At 41.1% G+C, this 26,219-nt stretch overlaps 1 protein-coding gene across 1 annotated transcript in view; it reads left to right on the top strand.

Annotated features, from left to right (window-relative positions):
• Positions 1-26,219, top strand: part of PTPRK (protein tyrosine phosphatase receptor type K) — a 590,849-nt gene that overhangs the window by 107,080 nt on the left and 457,550 nt on the right. The window contains exon 2 of the mRNA XM_077811738.1: positions 17,760-17,882. Within this exon, the coding sequence (XP_077667864.1) occupies positions 17,760-17,882 (123 nt within the window). The remainder of the gene's footprint in view (positions 1-17,759; positions 17,883-26,219) is intronic.

The following is a 26,219-nucleotide window of genomic DNA, read 5'->3' as shown; positions in this document are numbered from 1 at the left end:
GATTTGCTGTGTTTTAGGGATGAATTGGTGTGTTCAAAACAAGCTGTGAAAATGTATATGAATATTTAAGACACTACAGGAAGTGCTTGGTGGGAGGGAAAGGGAATAAATATATCCTGACATATTACCAGATATACAAGTAGACTCTTTGACCAATGAGAAATGCAACAATCCAATAGAAATTATCAAGATGTCTTTGTGACACTGCACCCTATATTCTTCATAGTAACAGTATTATGATATGATTATAGCATAATTATGATGTATTTTATGAAAGAGAAGTCATGTGAGGTGTCATTGGAAAAGTTATAATTTGCTAAATATGATTATCCTGTTTGTATTCATGTATCATTTTTATATCTGAAGTTATGAATATTGACTGTATCTGGGTTTCAAATGGGCCATTAGGAAAAATAATAGGCCTCAGGAGAAGCTTATCCTCCACCTGGTGAGCCTTTCTGAGAACACTACACACAGCCGCTAAGAAATGACTGTGATGACTCTACAAGGACATGTGTCCAGGCCACACGATGCTGGACTCCATCTTGAGATGTCAGTATTTTTCCACAAACTAGTCTGGGAACCAAGCTTTGAAACAAAGGGTTCCTGCCATATGCTAAAGCTATATAAATCAGGGAGTGACATCATTTGGGGTTCTTCACTCCCCACACAAGAAGACTCCTGGAAACACCTGAGAAACAAAGCCTGAACTGGGGAAGTGCTGGACCCAAGCTAAAGGGATTTCTAGCCTGTGTATGGAAAACCTGGGGATTCCAAGCTGTAAAGCAAGTGCAGCTTGCCCCTTAAGAATCTGCAAGCTGCTTGTATTGTTTCTCAGGGTGAGAAATCACTGTTTGGCATCACTTATCATCACTTAAAAGCTATCTTTCGTAGTTAATAAACTTGTTTTTTTTTCTTTTTAAATCTAAACCAGTGAGTTTGACTGGAGTGCTTGGGGAAAATCTCTGCTTGGTTACCACAAGTGTGCATTGCTCTCTTCACATTAAGGGAGAGGTGGACTGGATATTAAACCCATATACCGGCCAGACTTGACGGTACTGCTTTGGGGTCCTATGCTAGGAAGCTGGTGGTTGGAGAGCCTGCATATAACTGCAGCTGGGTGTATTCCTACCTGTGTGAATGCTGATGAAAGTGCAGGCTGGAGGTCTTTGCAGCTTGTCACAGCAGTACAGTGTGAGAGGGAGCCCAGGCTGGTGGGTCAGAGGGTTCAGCAGTACACCCATTCCAGGTAGCACCCTGGGGGGGAACCCATCACAGTCTTACTGCTGCTTTTGAAATGGATGTTTTAAAAAAGGAAAAGATAAGGAATATGATGTTTGACATTGTTGATTCTGAGAACTTTCTCACTGCCCATATTTCTATAGCCATTTATTATAAAACTTTTCTACCACTGGCTTCTGCTATGAGGTTCTGTAAATCTGATGTCAAAGCAATGTACCTGTTGTGAATTTTGGCAAATATCTTATCTATTTTTGTTACTACAGGGTGACTTCACAATAAGCATCTGAAGAAGTGAGGTTTTTACCCACAAAAGCTTATGCTCAAATAAATCTGTTCATCTTTAAGGTGCCACTGGACTCCTTGTTGTTTTTCACAATAAGAATTTCCTACAAGATATAAGTTATTCCACCTAAGGGTGGGGTTTTTGTCTTTGGTTTGCTTTTACTGAATGTTATGGCATCAGACTGAATACAACCTAAGCAACACTTCTGCTTCATACATGACTTGGATTTAGAACCAATTAATGCTCTATTTAGAAAGATGGAAAAGTCTCATCATTCTATTCCTTCAGAATACGTAGAGTCTTGTGATGACACAAAATACATCAAAGTAAATGTATTTATCTCTTCAGCAAACAGTTTTACTAGCTGATATCTAATTTTGTATCCGTACAATAGTTCCAAAAGCTTTGGAATTGGGTTGGCACAGTTGTCTTTGGACTATACCCTCAATGACCATGGGATTGCACTAGGGTGACCAGGTGTCCAGTTTTCGACCGGAACACCTGGTCAAAAAGGGACCCTGGCAGCTCTGGTCAGCGCTGCCCACCGGGCCGTTAAAGATCTGGTCCGCAGTGCTGAAGCCCTAAAGCAAGCTATTCCCTACTTGTCTGGCACCGCACTGTGCCCCATAAGCTGCCACCAGGTCTGGCTTCTAGGCGGTGCGGACACGGGGCTCCACACACTGCCCCCATCCTGAGCATCAGCTCTGCACTCCCATTGGCTGGGTGGTGCCTGTGAGCAAGAGCAGCATGCGGCATCTCCTGCTCCCTCCAAACCGCCCCCCCAGCCCTGCCTAGTAGTGCTGGACCTGCTAGCCGCTTCCTGGGTGCGTGCAATGCCAGAACCCTCACCCCTTCCCACAAGCCAACCCCCTGCCTCAACCTGCAGCCCCTCCCACATTCCAAATCCCTCAGCTGCAGCCTGGAGCCCCCCCCTGCATTCCAACCTGCCCCCCCCTCAGCTCCACCCTAGAGCCTCCCCTCAAAGCCCCTGTCCCAGCCCAGTGAAAGTGAGTGAGGGTGGGGGAGAGTGAGCCACTAAGGGAGGGGAAATGTAGTGAGCAGGGGCGGGGCTAGGGTGTACAGTTTTCTGCAGTTAGAAAGTTGGCAACCCTAGATTGCACAGGTCTAACTAAAGGTATAAGTTGACCTTCTGAATTTTATACTTGTGATATGTAGGAATATGAAAACTCATGTGACTTTAAGATTCCAGGTTAAGTTAGCAGGTAGTTTATATTTTTATATATAAAATATATTACTTGACACATTTGACCTGAAAATCATTAAGACCTTAGGTGTGAAACCCCACCACGCCTCTTTCAGTTACTTTTCAGTAGAGCCACGCTTCAAAAGCATTTTATTGTTCACAACATCCATACCTTACTTGTTCTATTTTGGAATAAAGAAAAGGAGTACTTGTGGCACCTTAAAGACTAACAAATTTATTTGAGCATAAGCTTTCGTGAGCTACAGCTCACTTCATCGGATGCCACAAGTACTCCTTTTCTTTTTGCGAATACAGACTAACACGGCTGCTACTCTGAAACCTGTTATTTTGGAATAGTGAAACAAATGTGACCACTTCAAAGGGAACTATTTCTTGATAGAGATGACTGTAACTAGAAGGTTTGAATAATTTGACCTGTACTCCATTTGGACTGGGCATTCATTCTTGAACTCAGTTTTACGGTCATGGAAAATTATCCTTTTGTGCCACATTTATTTTGATTGTGCTTATAAAATGAGATAGCTTCTACAAAAATGGCAGAATTATTAAATTCCTATTTTCTTTTCTAGACATGATGCAATTCTCTCAGAACTTTCTCATACTCTGAAAACTGTTTGTGTTAAATGCTCCAGCATCCTTTGTGGCAATGGACAGTAAAAATCCAATCTGGTCTTATATTTTTATTTACTTAAAATATTTTTAGTTTGATACAATGATGTATGTGGCTGAACGGTCTCTTTTTTTTGAATATGGAACCAAGGCTTGGATATGTTAAAATGCATTTCTTTTCTTGAAGATGAAAAAAAAAATCTCACTTTTCTGAGAGCTATTTTCATACATAGAAATGTCTTGTTTCTTTTCTGTCTGACCTGTGGCAGAAGCAGCTGCGGAAATAAACCAGTGGGTCTGAAGCGGGTGCAGTAGATTAGATGCTCTTGTGCCTTGTGGCACATGAGACAGCCTAATGTTTCCACTTCTGTCATACAAGTGTTACCTAACTTCATTATAGTCTGTTTCCATGACAGCAACATCTTTCTCAATTTTTGTATGTTATCTGTTGTCTTCCTCTTTTTCCATCTTCCATCAAGTAGTATCCTGTCAAGGGCTTGTCTAGAAATAGTTTTTGACCTCTGTACAACATGCTCAAACCATTTCAGCCTTCTTTTTTGAATTGTTGTTTCTACAATCTGTTGTCCAGTCCTTTGTATCACGTCAATGTTGGTGTCTGCAGGAAGGATGAAGTAACTTAAGTTTCCGCTAGCATCTCTAATGGAATACATTCAACATTCCTGTTGTGGGCTTCTAACATTTGCCTAGTTTCAGAAGCATATAAAAATGTGGGTATCATAGTAACAGAGTATAACTTTATCTTGGTTCTTGTGTGAATCTCCATATTTTTCCAAATATTTCCTGGTCTCAGAAAAGCTCCACTTGCCTTCCCAGTTCTTGCTTCCACCTTGGTCATCAGCACTGATTGTGCTTCTAAGATACGCAGACTTGTTAACCACGTAGTATTCTTTACTATCAAACAGGTACATGCCATCATTGCTGACTCCTCTTCAACGATCAAGACTTTCATTTTCTTTTGGCTGATCCTTCGTCCTCCTTTGGCAGCCTCATGTATAACATTGATAGTGGTCTTTTTCGTGGCATTGTCGTGTGTCCAACAGAAAAATGTCATTTGCAAAGTCAGGATCTTGAACTTTTCCCTTTACTCCACATAATTCCTGTATCTTCTTTTCTTTGCATCACGTGATCTATCACAATGCAGAAAAGGGGTGATGCAACCCTTCTGTACTTAGGTGATTGTACCAAACCAATTGTTCTGTCCACTGTCTATACTCGCACAGCATTTTGAATCTTTCTGCAGCATCTTGATCAATGAAACTACCTTTCTAAGCCCATATTATTGTAACATCTTCCATAGTGATTCTCTATGAATACATTGAATCAGGAGGTATGGGCCTATGGCTGGGAGTCAGGCTAACTACCTGTCCATGTGGGGAGAAAAAAAAAAAGTAAGAGTCTATTTCAGTTACACAGTTAGAAGGAAATCATGTTCCTTGACTTTAGCAAAGCTTTTGACACTGTCTCCCACAGTATTCTTGCCAGCAAGTTAAAGAAGTATGGGCTGGATTAATGGACTATAAGGTGGATAAAAAACTGTCAAGATTGTCGGGCTCAACAGGTAGTGATCAATGGCTCCATGTCTAGTTGGCAGCCGGTATCAAGTGGGGTGCCCCAAGGGTCGGTCCTGGGGCCGGTTTTGTTCAACATCTTCATAAATGATCTGGAGGATTGTGTGGATTGCACCCTCAGCAAGTTTGCAGATGACACTAAACTGGGAGGAGAGGTAGATACGCTGGAAGGTAGGGATAGGATACAGAGGGACCTAGACAAATTGGAGGATTGGGCCAAACGAAATCTGATGAGGTTCAACAAGGACAAGTGCAGAGTCCTGCACTTAGGACGGAAGAATGCCATTCACCTCTACAGACTAGGGACCGAATGGCTAGGCAGCAGTTCTGCAGAAAAGGACCTAGGGGTTACAGTGGATGAGAAGCTGGGTATGAGTCAACAGTGTGCCGTTGTTGCCAAGAAGGCCAGTGGCATTTTGGGCTGATAAGTAGGGGCATTGCCAGCAGATCGAGGGACGTGATCGTTCCCCTCTATTCGACACTGGTGAGGCCTCATCTGGAGTACTGTGTCCAGTTTTGGGCCCCACACTACAAGAAGGATGTGGAGAAATTGGAAAGAGTCCAGCGAAGGGCAACAAAAATGATTAGGGGACTGGAACACATGAGTTATGAGGAGAGGCTGAGGGAACTGGGGATGTTTAGTCTACGGAAGAGAAGAATGAGGGAGGATTTGATAGCTGCTTTCAGCTACCTGAAAGGGGGTTCCAAAGAGGATGGCTCTAGACTTTTCTCAGTGGTAGCAGATGACAGAACAAGGAGTAATGGTCTCAAGTTGCAGTGGGGGAGATTTAGTTTGGATATTAGGAAAAACTTTTTCACTAGAAGGGTGGTGAAACACTGGAATGTGTTACCTAGGGAGGTGATGGAATCTCCTTCCTTAAAGTTTTTAAGGTCACGCTTGACAAAGCCATGGCTGGGATGATTTAATTGGGGATTGGTCCTGCTTTGAGCAGGGGGTTGGACTAGATGACCTCCTGAGGTCCATTCCAACCCTGATATTCTATGATTCTATGGCCTTTCAGAATCACTGAGGCAATAATAGATGAGTTTGCATGGAGATGTGTGTTGGAAGAACAGGCTGACCCAGAGGTGGATTTGAGAAGATGGGCTTCTTTATTGTGGTACTTGTTCCCCTGGACCCAATTGTCCAGTAAGCACTGAATTAATTACAGCACACTCCTTTTGTTTAGGTTAGTATGTACATGCCTACATCCGTTACAACACCCCAAAACCCCTTATTAAGTAATAGAAACACCCGCTGTTAGTAAACCCACATCAATCTATTGCTCATAGCATTACACACATTTTTACCTTGAAGAAATATGTCTTTGCAAGAATTTATTGCCATAAATCTCCTTGGCCAGCAATTCTCAGAGGAGGGAGGAAAGGGCCATAAGCCAGGGCTTGTTTATATAGCTGGGAAAGGAAGGGAGGAGGAGATAACACTGCTTTACCTAACAGGTGTCCTTTAGATCCCCACATTTCTTATGCAACTGCAACACTTATCAATTCTTACAAGCAACAGGGAAGGGCAAAATATGGCAACTTATTTATTAAACAAAAAACTACAGTCGTCTTATGCCTTTGTCCCCTAATGCCATGTCAGCACAGTAGCAGCTTTCCAGGTCTTTACTTAACCCATACATACCCCAACAATGTGAAGATGGTGGATCAAAACCATGAGGGAGTTCATTGCCTGATACAAGAGGTCCTAACAGTTAAAACCAAAACTACAGTCTGGTGCTGGAATGTGAGAGCTATGTTTTTCACTGGAAAACTGAGCAAGTAGTTAAAGAAATGACTTGGTTCAGTATTAATATTTTAGGTGTGAGCAACATGAGATCGACTGGATGCTGAAGATTCCATGTAGACAATATCACAGTACTCTATTGAGGAATTCAAGATGACATTCACACAGAGGAAGTTTGACACAAAGGCAACATAACTTCTACAGGAATAGGAACCAGTCAACTCACGAATTATAAAAGCACGTTTCATTACAAATCATGCCAAAATAACTATTATCTAGTGTTACACACATACCAACAATCATGAGAAGCAAGAAAAAGATGCATTCTACACTAAGTTGCAAGATGTATTAAACCAGGTTTATGCTAATGGTGTTGGTCTCGTTATGAGTTATATGAATGCCCAACTTTGTAATGACAACCTTAGATACAAACATTTCATGGGTAAAAATGGAATTTGAGGGGTGTATGGACAAAGGTGAAAGATTCATTGAATTGTGCAGCATGTATAACCTGTGCATGGGGCAGGGGGCACTTTTCCCTCATTGCAGGGAAACACAAACTAACACGGAAGCCAAATGATGGAATTACTGAGAAACAATTGGATTACATTTCCATAAGTAGGCAGTGAAGAAGATTGCTGCTGCATACAAAATCTTTTACAAGTGCTGATGTAGGAAGTGACCATTATCTTGTCATTGAATAGTTAGAATAAAGCCAAAAAGACAAGCTAACAAGAAAAGAGAGATGGTATTTGATGTGAAGAAACTCACCCATGAATCCAGAGCTCACTTTAGAGATGTCACAACTTCCCACCAGACAACTTCACTTGGACCAAGAGGATCAAGGAACAAAGAGTGGTTACAACCCCATACATGGGAATTGAGAAAAGAAGAGCCTTTAAAGCGAAGGAAGCTCAAAAGAGACAGTATGAAAAACAATTCATGCTGCATTAGGAGTATGTAGAGAGAGGCAAAAGTTATTTTGTAAAGATAAGAGAGAATGACTTGACCAAAAAAATGAGAAAAGCCGAAGAACCTTCTGTGAGAGGCAGTTCTAAGAAACTGTTTCAGTTGTGTAAGCAGTTCTCATGAAAGTTTCCGAGTCAGTGGTATCATAAAAGTGAAATATGGAAGATTAATAGTGGAAGTAGAACAAAAGGAATGATGGTGAGAACATTTTAATGAAGTACTCCACCAACCAGAGCCAACAGTTCCTCCTGATGGAGGTGAAGAATTAAACTGCTAGAAATTTCAGAAGCAGAAATAGAGAAAGCAATTAAGCAGCTAAAAAACAGCAAAGCTCCTGGTTAAGATAAGAACACGGCTGAACTGCTTAAATCTGGTGAGGATGTGATAGTGCACGTGGTACATAAACTTTGTAATATAGTTTGAGAGTGAGAGAACTCTGCCTTGAGAATTGGAAGAAAGGTGTGATCTGTAAATTACTGAAGAAAAGCAGCCAACTGTTTTTTGATAACTGGCAAGAAATAACATTACTTTCAATACTTAGAAAAGTGTTATGCAGTATATTTTTGAATAGAATCATGTTGGTCATGGAAAAACTGAAATGAGCAAGCAGGCTTTAGACCAAAAAGATAGTGTGTTTATAACTTTACCTTGAGATGATCTAGATAGGTTTCCTACAAGGGAAATTAGTCTTGAACTTAATATATGTCACCTAAGTTTTTGACTGCATTCATTGAGTAGCTGTGCAAGATATTGCAACCATATGGGCTTCCTAGAAAGATAGGGTGGAGTAGAGAACTATGGGAATCTGTCATATAATAAAAAGAAAAGGAGTTCTTGTGGCACCTTAGAGACTAACATTTATTTGAGCATAAGCTTTCGTGAGCTACAGCTCACTATATTGGATGCATTCAGTGGAAAATACAGTGGGGAGATTTATATACACAGAGAACATGAAACAATGGGTGTTACCATACACACTGTAACCAGAGTGATCAGGTAAGGTGAGCTATTACCAGCAGGAGAGCGGGGGGTGGGGGTAGGGAACCTTTTGTAGTGATAATCAAGGTGGGCCATTTCCAGCAATTGACAAGAACGTCTGAGGAACGGTGGGGGTGGGGGTGGGGAATAAACATGGGGAAATAGTTTTACTTTGTGTAATGACCCATCCACTCCCAGTCTTTATTCAAGCGTAAGTTAATTGTATCCAGTTTGCAAATTAATTCCAATTCAGCAGATTCTCGTTGGAGTCTGTATGCCAACATTTTTATGGCTGACTTAGAACAACGCTTCCTTAGCTTTCATCCCCTAATGCCCCTACTCTACTTGCTCTACAATGATGACATCTTCATCATCTCAACCCATGGAAAAGAAGCCCTTGAGGAATTCCACTGTGATTTCAACAATTTCCATCCCAACATCAACCTCAGCCTGGACCAGTCCGCACAAGAGATCCACTTCCTGGACACTACGGTGCTAATAAGCAATGGTCACATAAACACCACCCTATACCGGAAACCTACTGACCGCTATTCCTACCTACATACCTCCAGCTTTCATCCAGACCACACCACACGATCCATTGTCTACAGCCAAGCTCTACGATACAACCGCATTTGCTCCAACCCCTCAGACAGAGACAAACACCTACAGGATCTCTATCAAGCATTCTTACAACTACAATACCTGCCTGCTGAAGTGAAGAAACAGATTGACAGAGCCAGAAGAGTACCCAGAAGTTACCTACTACAGGAGAGGCCCAAGACAATAACAGAATGCCGCTAGCCATCACCTTCAGCCCCCAACTAAAGCCTCTCCAACTCATCATCAAGGATCTACAACCTATCCTGAAGGACGACCCATCACTCTCACAGATCTTGAGAGACAGGCCAGTCCTTGCTTACAGACAGTCCCCGAACCTGAAGCAAATACTCACCAGCAACCGCACAACAGAACCACTAACCCCGGAACCTATCCTTGCAACAAAGCCCGTTGCCAACTGTGTCCACATATTTATTCAGGGGTCACCACCATAGGGCCTGATCACATCAGCCACACTATCAGAGGCTTGTTCACCTGCACATCTACCAATGTGATATATGCCGTCATGTGCCAGCAATGCCCCTCTGCCATTTACATTGGTCAAACTGGACAGTCTCTACGTAAAAGACTTGTGTCAATGGACACAAATCAGACATCAAGAATTATAACATTCAAAAACTAGTCGGAGAACACCTCAGTCTCTTTGGTCACTCGATTCCAGACCTAAAAGTGGCAATTCTTCAACAAAAAAACTTCAGAAACAGACTCCGATGAGAGACTGCTGAATTGGAATTAATTTGCAAACTGGATACAATTAACTTAGGCTTGAATAAAGACTGGTAGTGGATGGGTCATTTCACAAAGTAAAACTATTTGCCCCTCCACCCCCACTGTTCCTCAGATGTTCTTGTCAACTGCTGGAATGGCCCTCCTTGATTATCACTACAAAAGGCTTTCCCTCCCCTGCTCTCCTGCTGGTAATAGCTCACCTTACCTGATCACTCTGGTTACAGTGTGTATGGTAACACACCCATTGTTTCATGTTCTCTGTGTATATAAATCTCCCCACTGTATTTTCCACTGAATGCATCCGATGACTCACGAAAGCTTATGCTCAAATAAATTTGTTAGTCTCTAAGGTTCCACAAGTTCTCCTTTTCTTTTTGCAGATACAGACTAACACGACTGCTGCTCTGAAACCCGTCATATAATAGACGTTTTGAAACGTCAGTTTGAGTGGCTTTCAAAGTGAACTAAATGGAGTGTAAATATGTCTTCAGACTGGAATTTTCTTTCAATAAATTTATTCTGCAGATTCCACTAATATATATATTAATCTCCCCCTAAGGATCATGGGCTGAAAGACTCATAAATTATGAATGAAACTTGTTGGCTACATTACACCATAGAGTGATTAGGTTGGTGCACAATATATGATAAGCCATTACATATGGCTTCTTTATTAAATCTTTATTCATTTCTTTGTCTGCTTATTGTCTGTTTATATGCCATAACCTGTTCCAGTAAATGGTTGCTAGCTGAAAATAAGACTGTCACGAAACACATCAAGAAAGTTCAACAGAAACTTCATCACAACTTTTAAAGTTCTGATTTTCTTTTAACTATTAGTCTATCTTCCCTGTCTCTAAATCACTTTTATAGGAGATCTGCAAATTGGAGTATGAAACACCATTAAGTTTAGTATAACTTTCTCGTGTCCCAATAACATGGCTAAGATGGGCATCCTGCATAGTAGAGCTTAATATATTTGTCTAACCTTTTCTTATAACTTAAGGTTCCCCATTTTTATAAATGAAAACTGGACATGCAGTGGATGAAGCTCCAATGAAGACAATCTGAGCCAACAATTCTCTTTAAAAAGGAAAATAGTTGAGATCCAAATTCTAGCTAAAGTTAGTAATGAAAACGTTTACATGCCTTTTTTTCCCCTTTAGCTTCAAAGAATAGTTGATTTGTTAGGTTTCTGTGGGATGCAAATATTCCACTGCAATGATTGCCTCTGAAACACTTAGTATCAGTGGGTAGCCATGTTAGTCTGTATCCACAAAAACAATGAGGAGTCCGGTGGCACCTTAAAGACGAACAGATTTGTTTGTGCATAAGCTTTCATGGGTAAAAAACCCACTTCTTCAGATGAATGGAGTGAAAATTCCAGATACAGGCATACATTTTTATTGGCACATAAAGAGATGGGAGTTACTTTACAAGTTGAGAACCAATGTTGAAGGACAATTCAGTCAGGGTGGATGTGGTCCATTCCCAATAACTGATGAGGAGGCGTCAATACCAAGAGAAGGAAAATTGTTTTTGTAGTGAGCCAGCCATTCCCAGGCCCTATTCATGCCCAAATTGATGGTGTTACCCCAGGCAGATGGATGGATGTTTTAAAAACCATGAAGAATTGTGTCCTGCTCCACATACTCTTATTATTTCAGTCTAGGAATCCTTACTGGTTTCTAAAGTAATGGGCATGGTCTTAATACATCATAGTAGCAACCAAGGGTTAGCTTACACCTTTCTGGTTGGGGGAGTCAGTGGCGCGCTCTCTTCCTCAGTCCTTCTGGTCATTTGGAATGCATCTCCATCTTGGCTCATTATGCTAATTAAATATTTACATAACAGTAGTGCTCAGAGACCTTCATTACGATTTGGGACTCTCTTGTGCTATATGCTATGCAAACAGAAAAGTAGAGAAAGTCCCTATCTCAAAGAATTTGCAGTCCGAGCCAGCTAGCATAAGTTTCCATTGCCGCTGTCTGTGTCTTGATCCCAGGTACCTTTTTAGAAATCCAGTAAGTACACATATATCTTATTAGAAATCCAGAATAGGCCTGGTTGGTAGATGTAGATGGTTCCAATGACCTCTGAGTACACGTGCTATGTGTCTCTGAAGTGCCTAGGACTTGAGCAGAGGCATTGGAACTAACTCTCATAGTTCATCCCTGGCCTCCGCATGGGTGAGTTGATTCAGACCCAGGGTAATAACGATGAGTGAATTGTGGCATATACCCCTGCAGCAATGGAAGGAATGTGATAGCTTTAGGCTACTGGAGATCAATAGGTAGTGTTGTACCCTGAACACACAGCTCTGTTCCTAATCCATGGAGCCAGTAGAGAGCTGGCTGATCACATGTCATTTTTTGTCCGGTTTCTTTTCATGTGATTTAGCAGCTGAAAACAAAGTAGGAATATGTTAAATATTTCCACTTTTCTGTGCAAGCAGTTGCTGTTACCAGAAATGGGTGGAAAAGTGATTTGCATTACTGAATTGGAAGATGCTGGTCCATGCTGTGGGGAAAGTTGAGAGCCTCATGCCTATAGCACACTTTTCACTTATATTAGCAGTTGTGCTGGAATGGGTTTAAATGTATCAATATACACCTCTACCCCAATATAACGCTACACGATATAACACTAATTCAGATATAACACGGTAAAGCAGTGCTCCGGGGGGGTGGGGCTGCCGCTCCGGTGGATCAAAGCAAGTTCGATATAACGCAGTTTCACCTATAATGCGGTAAGACTTTTTTGGCTCCCGAGGACAGCGTGTTATCGGGGTAAAGGTGTATCTTATCAATGACTATAAATAGTGTTCCACAACTGAGGGCTTCCTTGTTACCCTTCACCACACCCTCAAGTAGACCACCTGTTATTTCATCACAATGTTTTAGACAGGTAGGTCCTTTAGTTTCTGTAGTTACTTTAATAGTGTCTAAGTGCTTGATTAATAAACAGAGAGGGGCAGATCTCTGTTTGTAGTGTCTTGGCCATACTTTAGGTCAGGGGTCTCAAACACGCGGCCCTCAGGGCTATTTCCTGCGGCCCGCCCAGCAGCCCGCCCGCGGCCTACCTCCAGGCCAGGGGTGGGCAAACTACAACTCGCGGGCCAATGCGACCCGCGGGATTGCCCCCCGCGAGCCCCGTGCTGCTCTCTGAAGCAGCTGGCACAACGTCCCTGTGGCCCGGGTGGGCGTGGGGGGGGGGGGCAGAGGGCTCTGTGCGTTGCCATAGCTTCCAGGCAGTGCCTCCCGCATCTCCCATTGGCCGGGAACGGGGAACCGCAGCCAATGGCAGCTTCCGGGGAGGTACCTGGAGGACCGGCAAGGCAGCGCACGGAGCCCTGTGCCCTCGCTCCCCTCCTCCCCCGGGCCACAGGACATGGTTTCGGCCGCTTTCCGGAGCGGAGTGGCTCAGGGGCTGGGGGCCAGGGCAGGCAAGCAGGGAGCCTGCCATGGCCCCGATGCATGCCGCTGCCACCCCAGATCCCGCACCCTGAACCCCCTGCTGCACCCTGCACCCCAATCCCATGCTCTGAGTCCCCTGCCACATCCTGCACCCCGCACCCCTGCCCTGAGCTCCCTGCCGCACTCCGTACCCTTCCTGCACTCCCTGGGGGCAGAGTTGGGGTGGGGACTTTGGGGAAAGGGTTGGAATGGGGGCAGGGAAGGGGTGGGAAGAGGCGGGGCAGGGGCGGGGCCAGGGGCAGTGAGGGGGGGCGGTGTCAGTGATGCGGCCCTCGGGCCAATGCACTAGTCCTCATGTGGCCCTCACAGTCATTTGAGTTTGAGACCCGTGCTTTAGGTCATAGAAGGTGACCTGCAGGAACAGGGCAATAATTTCTACTTTACCTTATGGAGGTGGTATAATGCGTTATTGTATATGTGCACTTGACTTCTACTTTGTTTTCGTCTGAAACACGTATTGGTCACTGTTAGACGCAGCATATGACCTGAGATGGAGCTCTTCCCCTTTTGGTATGGCATCTCTTTATATAAAGTGGATTTTGTAGCAGGTTGATGATCCATTCTGATAACTTTTCTTTCATGTGTATATGATAAATGTGTATGTACTGGCTTTGCTGATGCTACAGTGATGTGCAAAAATGACAAAGTCTGTATTGTTTGTGTATTGAGACACTTGTTGTTATTGCTAATCAGAATCCTGATACCTAAAATTAATAGCAGGTCTGAAGGACAGCAATTAAGATCATTCATCTTCCAAATGAGTCAATGTGATATCCATTGGTAGTTTAAATTTATATACCGAGGGCACATAAACCATTAAAAAGGGTAATGGGTGCCCTCAAGGCATGTGCTTCAAAGCAGTACGTCATTTTGGTGCTGTGACAGTAGACAATGATAACTTAGCTTTAAGGGAAGCTGCTATTCATTTATCAATTAAATGTCTATGGAAATGTTCTTTTTTGCTGTAGAATGATCACAGCAGTCTATTGGAAGTTAAATGAAAGGATAAGATTTGTTTTAAGACTTTATGATATTATCATGAGATGCTCATTAGAAAGCTATCTTGTTGGTAATAGGACACTGGAGAAGAACTTTAAAAGGTATTAATGTTTCTTTAGAGAGACAAGGTGGGTGACATAATATTTTTTTATTGGACCAACTTTTGTTGGTGAGAGAAAGAAGTGTTCAAGCTTACACAGAGCTCTTCTTCAGGTCCAGTAAAAGATATTACCTCACCCACTTTTTTCTCTAATATCCTGGGACTAACATGGGTACAACAACACTGCATACAATTAGTGTTTCTTTGACACACAAACATTTCTCCTTTTGTGCTTTGCCATCCCTGACAGTGACACAGGCATAGCAATCAACTCGGTGCAGAATATCAAATTTTACTCTGTGTTTTTTGTTGGTGTGTTCATATTGTCAAAGTGATGCATGAAAAGCGTAATATATCTATAAGGTTTCACTCAGATGGAAATGGAGCTGAATTCAGATTTGTGGACGAGGCAGTCCAACCTGTCAGACAAGGGAATGAATTCCAGTTTAGGTTGCCAGTAGATGATGTCTTCTTACTGCATTTTATCTACGTCATTGGTGCTGTCCATACTGGGTGAAACAGTATTTAGTAACTGTTGGCACAAGCAGAGTCCTAGCGTGATTTTATTGACAGATATAGAAAGGAATTTTTGTGGGGGTTGGGGGGTGTCAAGTTGGCTAAACTGTGTGACAGACCAAAACTCCTCTGTTCACTGCCTACTCTGATATTATGGTTTTATAATGTGGGTCCAACAGACAATTCTTAAGATTCCAGGAAGACTGTTTGCCCTTGTTAAAACAAACACTTGCAAACATGGTTGTCACTAGCATGGTGATAGTCCTAGTGTGGGTAAGATTAATGTCCAGGAAGATGTGTGTATGTAAGGAAGGTATGACATAACAAATACAACTAGCAGAGATTTTTGTGTGGATAATATCGGCTACAAACCAACCAGTGTCTTGAAATGTATTTGTTGTTTGCAAGGAATTTTGACAAATAATTTTGAGACTCTAGGTATTTGCAAAGTGCTCTCTTAAATGAGTCGTCATTGTGTAGTATTGCTTCCACTCACTTGTTAGCTGACTGACACTTTTTAAACAAAAGCATAACAGGTAGAACAGAAGGAAGCCTGGCATCCCGGGGTAGGGATTGGGTTGAAAGCTTTTTCTATCAAAACTGTTTAAAAGTGGAAAATTGATTTTGCCAAAACACAAATATTTTTGCCAAACGTGTTTTGCTTTCTATGGGAAAATCTTTGCTTTTCATCAAACTCTCCAGCCAAAAATTTTCACTGGTGGGCCAAAAACATTGGATTTTTCAGTTTTTCTGATGAAAAGTCAAGTTTCCTGCAGGAAGCTCCACCCCCTTCTCCCAATTTTTTTTTGCCCCCAACCAGCTCTACTCCTAGGCTATTTTTGTGTTGCACATGCAGTAGTAGTGAGGTTGGTTTGCACTCCTTTCTTTCTCCAGGAAAAATAAACACAAAAAAACAAGCACATGGGAGGATGCCATTGAGATGGAATGGAAATGACACATTTTTCAGATAATCCTGAATTTACCATAAACGGAAGCAGAGTTTTTAATTCACAGCATCAGGTCCCATTTTCAATATTTTATGTGAAATTCTTAACACAGACTCTGTGGCCTGTTCGATATTGCCTCTAGTTTATTCTTTAACAGCAGGGATTTGTGTTTGCAACAGTAAGAATTGTTAATCATACGAATGTACTGATTCAGGCTACGCCGAAACAGGGATAAACAACCCATGGCTGGCCCGGGTCAGTTGACTCAGGCTCACGGGGCTGGGCTCTGGGGCTGAAAAATTGTTGTGTCGATGCTCGGGACCCTGGGAGGGTGGAGGAATCCAGAGCTCAGGCTCCAGCAATTTTTAGTGATTTTTAGTCAGGCAGCCTGAGTCAGCTGATCTGGGCTAGCTGTGACTGCTTTATCCCTGTGTAGACATACCCTCGGAAGCCAATGAGGCAGATATGAGTTCACCCCTTAAATACCTCCAACTTATTTTCAACTGCCAGATACTTTTATAACCTTCTTCCTAGGTCCCTATGGCTTCTCTAATGGATTATAAGCTTCTTTCAGTATAAAGATGGTCATGCACTGTGTTTACAGTCTCACTATTTCTTGGAGATAAAGATTATCTGTCCTGATCTTGCCTCCCATTTTCAAAGCAAAGCAGCAAATCCAAGGATTGTTTACCATGGATGGAGATAACAGCTGCTGCAGAACTACGTGCGTGGCATCTGTTGTTCCTATTGTGAAAAATACCTCTCCTCCCCTGAAGTCCCTTTTATCCTCTACTTCCTTGTGACTCCATCCTTCATCTCTCCTCTCGTCTTCTTCTCTCGTCTTTCCTCTTTCTTACCCCACTCTCACCTTTTTCACCTTTATCTTCATAAGTGAAGGAGAAGATTTGAAAACGTGTTAAACAGTAGATTTTTTCAAACATTTACCATTACCAAACAGTAGATTTTTATCGTGCTGCAAACTTTGGTTTTTGGTTTTTTTTTAAACCCTCCCTCCCTGCTCCTTCCCTTTGTCCCTGCCCCTTACAATTCCTGTTGTTCTGGTGATGGGTACTGGATAAAGATTTTAGATCCATTATTAATGACCCTGAAAAAGAGCCTTCAATTTGTGTTGTTAGGCTGGGTTGGTTAATAAAGTAAGAGCGTCAAATCAACTTTGAAGAAATCAAAATATTATTTCAATTCTCAGTGACTGTAATTATACTGTCAGAGTGCTTTCTCTTTCCTCTGCTCTTTCCTTTCCCTCTGCGTGAGCTCCATCGATACGTTTTATTCACTGGTTGGACTGAGTAGGCTGTCAGTGCATCAAGGAAGTTGTTGATTGCACCTTTACTGTTAGCCTTGTTCATTGCTTTATATTTTTTTTCCCCCTCAGTCTAGATAACATGTCACTTTTTATGCAAACACTGAATCAGGTTCTACTTTGACTTCAGTAGCTCAATCTGTGATTTCCGGCTCCTGTAGAATGAGCTGTTGAGGGAATTTGGCTGTGGAAAGCAGAGAAAATTTAAAGAGAATAACATTGATGGATGAGAGACTTGAGATTTTTAGCTCTGCACATAAAAGCTTGTGAACTATGTTGTAGGCTGTATGGGCTCTGTGGCAGATGTGCCTAGAAGGAACACCTCTGTTTGAATTTGAAAGGATTTTTGTTTTAAATAAATGTAGAATTTGTAACTAATGAAATGTCTGGCTTTCTTTCTTTTAGGGGGATGCACTTTTGATGATGGCCTGGGGCCCTGTGATTACCATCAAGACCTATATGATGACTTTGATTGGGTACATGTCAGTGCTCAAGAACCTCACTATTTGCCACCTGAGATGCCTCAAGGTGAGAGCCACAGTGGTGATGGTACAAGTTGAAGGGAAGGATTTGTGGCTTGCGTTACTTCGTTGTGTTGAGAATTTTGAAGTTTCCTTAAAATGAGGTTACAGCCCTTGAACTTCCCTTAAAACTAGATAACACACAAGCCTGCTTTAGACAAAAATAATAGGTAGATCTTTTAAGTGCTGGTCATGATTTTAGCTGGGTGGACTCCTGATTATTCTAATGAGCATTACACAGCCAGAACCCGTGGAAGCACTTTACAAATATACCCCTTCAAATGTCAGTAAATCTGTTTGTTCAGTCTTCCTTTTAAATACACACAAGAACTTAACCAGCTTCTGCTAACTCTGTCGTATTCAAAAGAAACATAACAAAATTTTACATTTTAAATGACATCTGATATATTTAGACTGAATCATTAGATAATATTGAAAGGCGAGAAAAAGATGCTTGGAGAAAACTGACTGCTCATCTGGGGATAATCAGAAAGGTGATTTATGGAAATATTTCCATTGTTAATTACTACTGAGGACAGGTAATGAATAACTGAAGAGGTACAGCATAGATGACCTTGTGTGCTCACCTTTGATGAACAGCTTAATCGGTGCTTCCCAGACAGGATGATATGTAAAGAAAATGAAAGCATTTGAAATTTAACTACATTTTCCAATTAATAGGACATTAAGTAATTAATCATGCAGAGGAGGAGAAAAGGTCATTGCCACTCTATTTGTAGCTAACATAGCTTCCATTTAGGCATGTGGGGAAGAGAAGGAACCTTGCCATTTGAAAGCAACATAACCCTTTTACCATTTCTTCCCCCTTCATTTATTGCTTGTTATGTGTTAATGGTTGTTAGAGAGTATATGTAATTTTTACCCCGTAACTAGTGGCTAGCTAGGCATCTGCTGTTTCACTATGGGTGCATGTTACCATGCCCAAATCTTGTTAAATAGGCTGATGTGTTGAGCAAGTTCCATAGCTGATTTAACAAAATGTGTGATGATGATGCATATCTGCATATAGGAGGGGTAGAAGTTGGTTCTTAAGACAGCATTCGTTGCTGATGGTGTTTTTGTTAGTGTCCAAAGTAGTCCCAAAGAATAAGGCTTGAAGTCGGTTGTCTATTCTCAGGTTCATGTTGTACGATTGCAAATATTTAGCCTTTTAAAATGGTGTGGAATTATATTACTCATAATATGTGTTCATATGGCAGTTTAAATAGCTAGGTTTTGAAAGAGTCTGAAGGACAAGATAGCTCTTGTGTCTCCCTAAATAACATGTCATCCATACAATTTTCAACAAGTTTGACTCTTTGCTCCCTAACCTGACACCTGATGTCTGTTCAGTTTCGTGACAGACCAATTAATTCACCCACTGCATTCCCATTGTGTGGAGTGTAGTTTCCTGTCCAAATGTCATATAAGATTTAGAAGTATTTTTTTCCCCACTTAAACATGTTAAAACTCCCTTTATTTAATCAAATGATCAGGTCTTTGCACACTGAAGGGTGAGGGGTGTATCACAAAACAGTGTGATCATACACATGCAGGCAAGACTCTGAGTTACACAAAGCCACAGTTTAGTATGTTAGATGTTTAAAAATCTACAGATGGTTTTTGGAAATCAGTACCCAGTTTCAAATGCTGGCTCTCCAATAAGTTTACTTTGCAATCTGATCAGAAGGCATACACTAGAATTAAGTGGTTCTGATTTTTAAAAGATCTGTACAACATCGGAAGTCCTACACTCAAACTGTTTCAAGTTTGAAATGAACTGGAACATTAGGATTAGGGTTTTACTGTGCAGTGGGACTTCCTATGATATTCTTAAGATATTTATAATTGAACTATTTCTGAATACCCAAGCCCCCGCCACAGTGTCAGTTTGTCATACGTTCGTTGTTTTACATCTCTGTGGAATGTTTTAAATGTTACATCCTTTTTAAAGACAAGAACTAAAAGTACCAAGAATATGTAATAACAGATTGCTCATAAATATTGAGTGTGGCTAATGTGACCGAACAACTTTCTTTCACCCATGTCACCAGTTAAATTTGGCTTAGGTTTCTAGAAAATAGGTGACTGCCTTGAGACCTTTTTGACACATGTAAAATGAGTTTGATTTTTTTCAGTAACGTTTTTAATGATTAGGTGCCCCCATCACAATAACTACCATCAAAATAAGCGAGTGTAACTAGATTAAGGGGGATTGAGGGTTTAATTACTGGGTTGATATAAGAAGAATATAGTGGTATGAAGAGTCAGAATTAAAGTAGAGTGAAGTAGACACTTTGGTAAAGAGTGGGAAGTCAAATGCAAGTGTGGGGTGGAGTGGTGCAAGGAACAGAGAACTTATCTACCAGCTGGCTGAAGTTGCTGTTCACAGGAGCAGCAGGAGGGTCTGGTTAAATAACATGGCTAAAAGAAGCTAACCCTCCCCTCATTGTATCCTTATCCTGGATGAACAGCTAAGTGGGAAAGAAGGTGCTTTGCAAACCCAGTTTGCCTGGGCTACAGGTCGGAAGTACAGGGGAGATGGAAAGAGAGGAAATAAACTTTAGTTCAAATGATGGCTCCCAGTCTATGGAGCTATACCGGAGAGGTGGAGAAGTGGCTGTGATTCTCACTGCATCTGGTTGTCATGCTGCTCAGCTTGTAAACACTAGCAGTACAAAAAATAGCCACTGAGTTCCAAGGACTTCTTTATTTTCTCTCATGCCGTGGTCTCTGACCATCAGTGGCAGTGGGTGGGAGAAATGACCAATTAACTGGTTTTTCAGTTTGGTGGCCTAACTGAAAAATCCAGAAAAACAAATTGTTTTGGATGTTTTGTTTTGTTTTTCTCACTGAAATGAAAACTAAAAGAATTTCAGGTTGCAGGTAGAACAAAAATTTGGGTACAACAAACGATTGCTTTTGACTCTAAATGTTTTTTTTCCACATCTTTCATTTTATTTCCAGGTGTGTGTACTCTTGTTTTAAAAATAAATCTAAGGTTTGAAATAGAACATCTTTTTGAAATGAAAAGTTGAAAAAGTAACCATGGAATGGTTTGGCTGTCTTGAAATCTTTTTTGGCCAAAACTATTCATTAAATTTGACCCAAATTTGCAAATATTTTTGATTGGCCAGAAGTTTAATTTTGCTGTGGATAAACTATTCAGCCAAAAAAAGGCAGCCAGCTCCAGTGGGTGGAAGAGCAGCAGCTGCCAGCAGGGCAAGGAAGAGGAAATGCAGTAGGGGCGCGGAAATTTCCTCGCTCTTGTCAGCATTGCAGAAGCACCCTCCCAACAGTGGTTGAAACCACGGAGTGGAGAGCAGCTGGTAGCACCCTGTCAGGCTTCCCTTGATGTTCTCTTCCAGCAGCCATCCAACTTTGGAGAGGTAAAATAATGAAGCAACAAGAGGAGAGTGAGTGCAAATAAAGTTAACCTTCTGCTCTTTATGTTTGAAAAATCCCTGCTTTTCTGTAGCTCTTCATGTGCCATGGATCTCTCTGAAGGGTAATAACCAGCCCACTACTCTATACGGTGATGGGGTTGCATGCACAGCTTTCTTGCTTCATGATGGAGCTCGGCTAGGAGCAGAGAATCTAGTGATGCTCCGATCCTCCCACACTCTTCAACTCTTTAGGGTATAATAAAGCTATAACCATTGGCTGAAGTACTCCTCATGGAGCTGCTCTGTGGGTTTGGAGGAAGGGTACCTTATTTTTCATATTGTCGCTAAATCCCACACAGCTATTCTTGGCTACTTTAGCGGGTGCTTGTTTAAGGCTTTGATACCTGAAAAAAGAATATTGCACATGCTTAGTGTGCAGTTTTAAGTCCTCCTAACTTTCTCAAAATAAAACATTTTTTTGAAACTATGCAAAGACCAAAATATTTAGTGAGGATTATCTCCAGGCCAAATCTCAACTTTCAAACTTCTACCATTGTTTAAGGTGGTTGGGGGAAGAAAGAGGGTTTTTTGGTTTTTTCCCTCTTCCATAATTCAAATGGCGGAAGAGATTTTAGTCAAACTTTACAAAAAGCTTTCCACCGGATAGTCATCAAGCATGGAAAATTTCAGGCCCATAGGCAAATGTTTTGGAATGTTATGAGCATGTGAAAACAGGTAATAATGGAAAGTATTTTGCAACCTTAACTGTGGTATTTGCTACCGTCACACCAGATATAACAACCTCTTTTGAATGAGTAATGCAGCTTCAGACATGTTTTTCTATATTGATCTAAACTGCATTTTTCAAATTATGATCAAAGGGAAAAGTCTGTTGTTTCTATTATGGGAAAATCATATATGCAGCATATATAACATTTTATTCAATGTAAGGGGAATAGTTACAGGAGGTGGTCACCTGCAGTTTTCAAGATTAAACTTGTAAATTGTTTGAGCTACAGCTTGCATGATAAGGAATCTGAACTTTATCATTAATATCAATGGAAACATTATCTAATATGGTCAATGTCCAGTTATCCCTTTCTGCTTGCAATCTGTATCCTTATGTAGGATAACAACTATTTGAATATCACACCTATAATACTGTAATAGTTGAGCAAGAAGGCTGGTAATTGGTGAAAATATAGGCATAAACAGAATTTAATTGTGGTACAGTCAAATGTGGGTTATTGCTATGATTGCAAAGATCAGTATACTTAAACAGTCTGGGCTGCATTTGAGTCATCAGGATTACACCTTACAAAATTAAATGGCTTAGTGATATGCAGTGTAAAGGTCTCCATTGTAGGTTTTACACAGCTCAAAATATGGGTGGGATAATTTTGACAGTAAAGCATTGAGAATGTAAGCATTTTTCAGTGCAGCTGGACTTCTGCATTTTTTGTGTAATGTCTTGCTTCATTTGCATAAGTGCAGCTGCATGGGGATGGAATAAAGAGGAAGAATTCTGTGAAAGGCAGGGGGCAAATTGTAAACTGACTTGTACTCATTTAAAATAGGGTAAGAAAGATGGGGTGCTGTTTTTGTTTGATCTACCTTTTTTATAGGTCTTTTTATAGCTATTAAAGCAAATATTTTCTACTCGTCTATCTAGGTGAACTCTTAGGAACGTATATATCACCATCAGCTGTATAATTAAAGTATACATTAGAAACATTAAGAGCCATGAGTGGGAAGATGGAATCTGATTTCTGGATGTAGACTATTCCCCTAGTCACTCCTAGGGGACAATTAGATACACCTTGTGCTCATTATGTCTTTTTTTGTATTATGATTTATGAACAATGGTGCTCTTTTAATAATATGGTTGGGGACATATTCCATAGCGAGCTGGGGACAGGGGTGTGTTTCTTTCCATATTATTATATCTATTGGTGCATTAGTCTAAAGAAGAAAGTTCATTTACCACATTTGTGCTGCCCATTAAGAGCAGACGCACTGAGAGGCAATGCAGGGTCAGTGATTGAGAGCCTGGAATGGACTGCTCGAGGGGAACCACTTAATGAGGGTTGGTTTTTAATGTAAGGGCTATTTTCCCCACCGGGTACAAATGCTATCTGAAGAATATCTAAATTGTAGTGGGCAGGAATGGTGTGGTGAGATGAGCTTCTTCTTGTGCCTGGTCTTTCAGAAACGTAATGTCTGGTTTGGATAAGTTCTAATGTTGTGGAACTAGTTTTCAAGAAACGTGGGGGAAAATGAGCTAATATTAACGTCCAAGTCCTGAAATAAAGTATACTTTTAGAAAGAAGAAAGAGGCAAAGTATAGGAAGGATTTCAGGTACTATTCCGGCACCTTTTTTACATGTGCCTTAAAATCAATATCTGATCCAGAGAAACAAAATTTCTTCTTCCTGTGAAGAACGCTGCAGAAATTAGTTATGACCTTGCACTGTCACCCTAAATTAGAAAAACAATGCCGCACCCTCCTGCTTCCAACCCAAAACATACATGGCTGATTCTGGTGCAGACCAGCCACTAGCTCCATGGCTAAAAGCTACAACACAAGTTGGTAAGAGTTGAAGATATGAATTACTAAACAGTGGAAAGGTCACTTATTTGACACAGATGTCTAAATTTCTGAACGCTTTTAATTATCCATATAAATAATGCTTTGGTATTCACACTGAACAAAATTCATCCTGGGTGGGGGGCCAGTTGCATGCCACTTACACCCTGCATTGGGGTGCCTAGAGGGCAAACCACTGGTGTAAGGGAGAGCCTCTGGACCAGCTGCATAGCCCAGAATCAGTCTCTTCATTGGCCCACAGGAAGTGTATTGATGGAGATATGGGAGCAGAAGGGCCATGCGATCCATGTTTACGTGGGCACACCTAACACAATTTACAAGTAGCAAGAAGGGGCTATGGCTAAGATGCAGACCCAGGTGGGCAGGGGTGTAGATTTAATTTCTAGTCTCTCCTTTTACTTTCATAAAGTGCAGTTTTGTAGGGATTTATATAGGTGAAGCTTAATTTCAGCCGGCTGTGAATAAGACCAAATTGTGTCGATGTGTGGAAGGGTGAAGGGAAATGGCTCAAGTTGCTGCTCTGAAAAGTAGAAAAATATCAACCAAGAAATAGAAGTTCTATGAAGAAAATTGCACATTTTGCAGCTTTTGAAGAGGGGAGAGAATGCTAACAGCGTCATGAAATACGAAGCCCTTCCTTAGAGACACTGATTGAGAAAAGATGTGCCAACATGCTCTTTGTACTACAGGAGAGCAGGATTTAAATGGAACACTCTAAAACTTTTACAGACAGCTGAGCAATTGAGTGCTGTGTTCTTGCTATGATTTTGCTGCTAATGGTTTGAATTGGCCATTTAGGGGTAGGGGATCAGAGAAACTTTGAGAGTTTTATTTGCTGATCCATTTAGGTGAGAGATGCCTTAGGGAAGACAGTAGCTTAAATCTAGAAATTTTATTGTATGATATTTGCCTTGGTCTTTTAACGATTAAAAAAGAATCAAACCCAGCAAATTCATGTGCTGGAGGGTTAAGAAATTTTGTTGTCTATTTTCTTCTCTCTCTCAATTGTGTATTGAAAGGAAAGGGGACATGCTTTTTGTAAGCTACTTTGGTGAATTTTTGGTTTCTTTACCATTTTCAGCCTCCCCACCTGCACCTTACCCCAGAAAGTATCCCCAAACAAAACAACGTATGTATACATTAATATGTAAATATACATGTTTATATTTTATATTGTATGTAGTACACAGTATGTGCGCTGATCATGTTAATACACGATAGCTTTGTGGGGCTAAGAGAATATCCTGTCAACAGTGGTCCTTGCTGAAGTGCAAAGGTGCCATGCTGCGTTCATCCCTTGTTAACTTCAGGGAGCTTGATCAGGAAATTTTTTTTTGCTAGGCTTCTAAAATGATGGGCATTTTTATGTTGTAACAGAATCATTAATGATTATCGCATCTTTGTAGTATTTGGTAGTGGCATTTTTAATATTAAACTGCCTTGTTAACACAGGAAACGAATGTCTATCAGATAAAAACCTAGGCCCTACTAAACATATACTTATTCATCTATTAACAGGCTGGCTTAATACAGCTTGTTCATCAACTTATTGCCCCATTCCTTGTAAATAAAGAGCACCCAGTTTATAACTTGATGTTTCAGATGCACAGTAGGATTGGGAAGTCAGCATAGCATACTACCTCCGTACTGAGTTTTAATGTGCTTGAGAATAATGAAGTGGGCAGGTGTTATAGAAGGCCTTACAGATAATGTAGAGTGAACTGAAATATCTTGCTTTGTGTGGAGTTTGAATAAACCTGATTTTTCTCGAAGTGTAGATATTGGAGTAGTAAATACCCTGAAGATTTTTAGTAATAGAAACAATCATGTCTCCAGATGGACTAATCTACTTGCTACTTTCACTTCCAGTGAAACAACCAGATTATCCTCTCCCTAGAAAGTTACAAGAAATAAAGCTAGCAGAAACTGTTAAAAGTGCTTGGATATTACTGGCAGAATTGCTGGCTCACTGTACTTAGCTCTCTTGGCAGTTGGCTCCCAGTGCACAAACCTTTGTGGATACAGAATGGAAGCTTAACTGTTTGGGGTGTTTTTTTTTTTTTTTTTGGAAGGTCATGGATATCCTTTAGTTGAACATTACCTTTGTGGTTGAGTATGGATTACCAAGTTGCTGATTTGGTATTGAAACTTTATTTTCCTCTGATGTTCATGCACAGACATGTATTGCGCTGACATTGATTAAATCTTAAATCTGTTAGGCTGGGAATTGGCTAGGACCTATTCAAACAAAGTAACAGTAGAATCTGTGCACAATGCAACTTGAAGTAGGTAGTCTTTTAAAAGGCACCCCCCCACACACACACACACCTCCTCTTCAAATATCCCCAGT

The sequence above is a fragment of the Eretmochelys imbricata genome, chromosome 3 (assembly GCF_965152235.1).
Source record: "Eretmochelys imbricata isolate rEreImb1 chromosome 3, rEreImb1.hap1, whole genome shotgun sequence".
In the NCBI taxonomy this organism is placed as follows: Eukaryota; Metazoa; Chordata; order Testudines; family Cheloniidae; genus Eretmochelys; species Eretmochelys imbricata.
The sequence above is the reverse complement of the archived record's forward strand: the minus strand, read 5'-3'. Positions and strand labels throughout refer to the sequence as shown.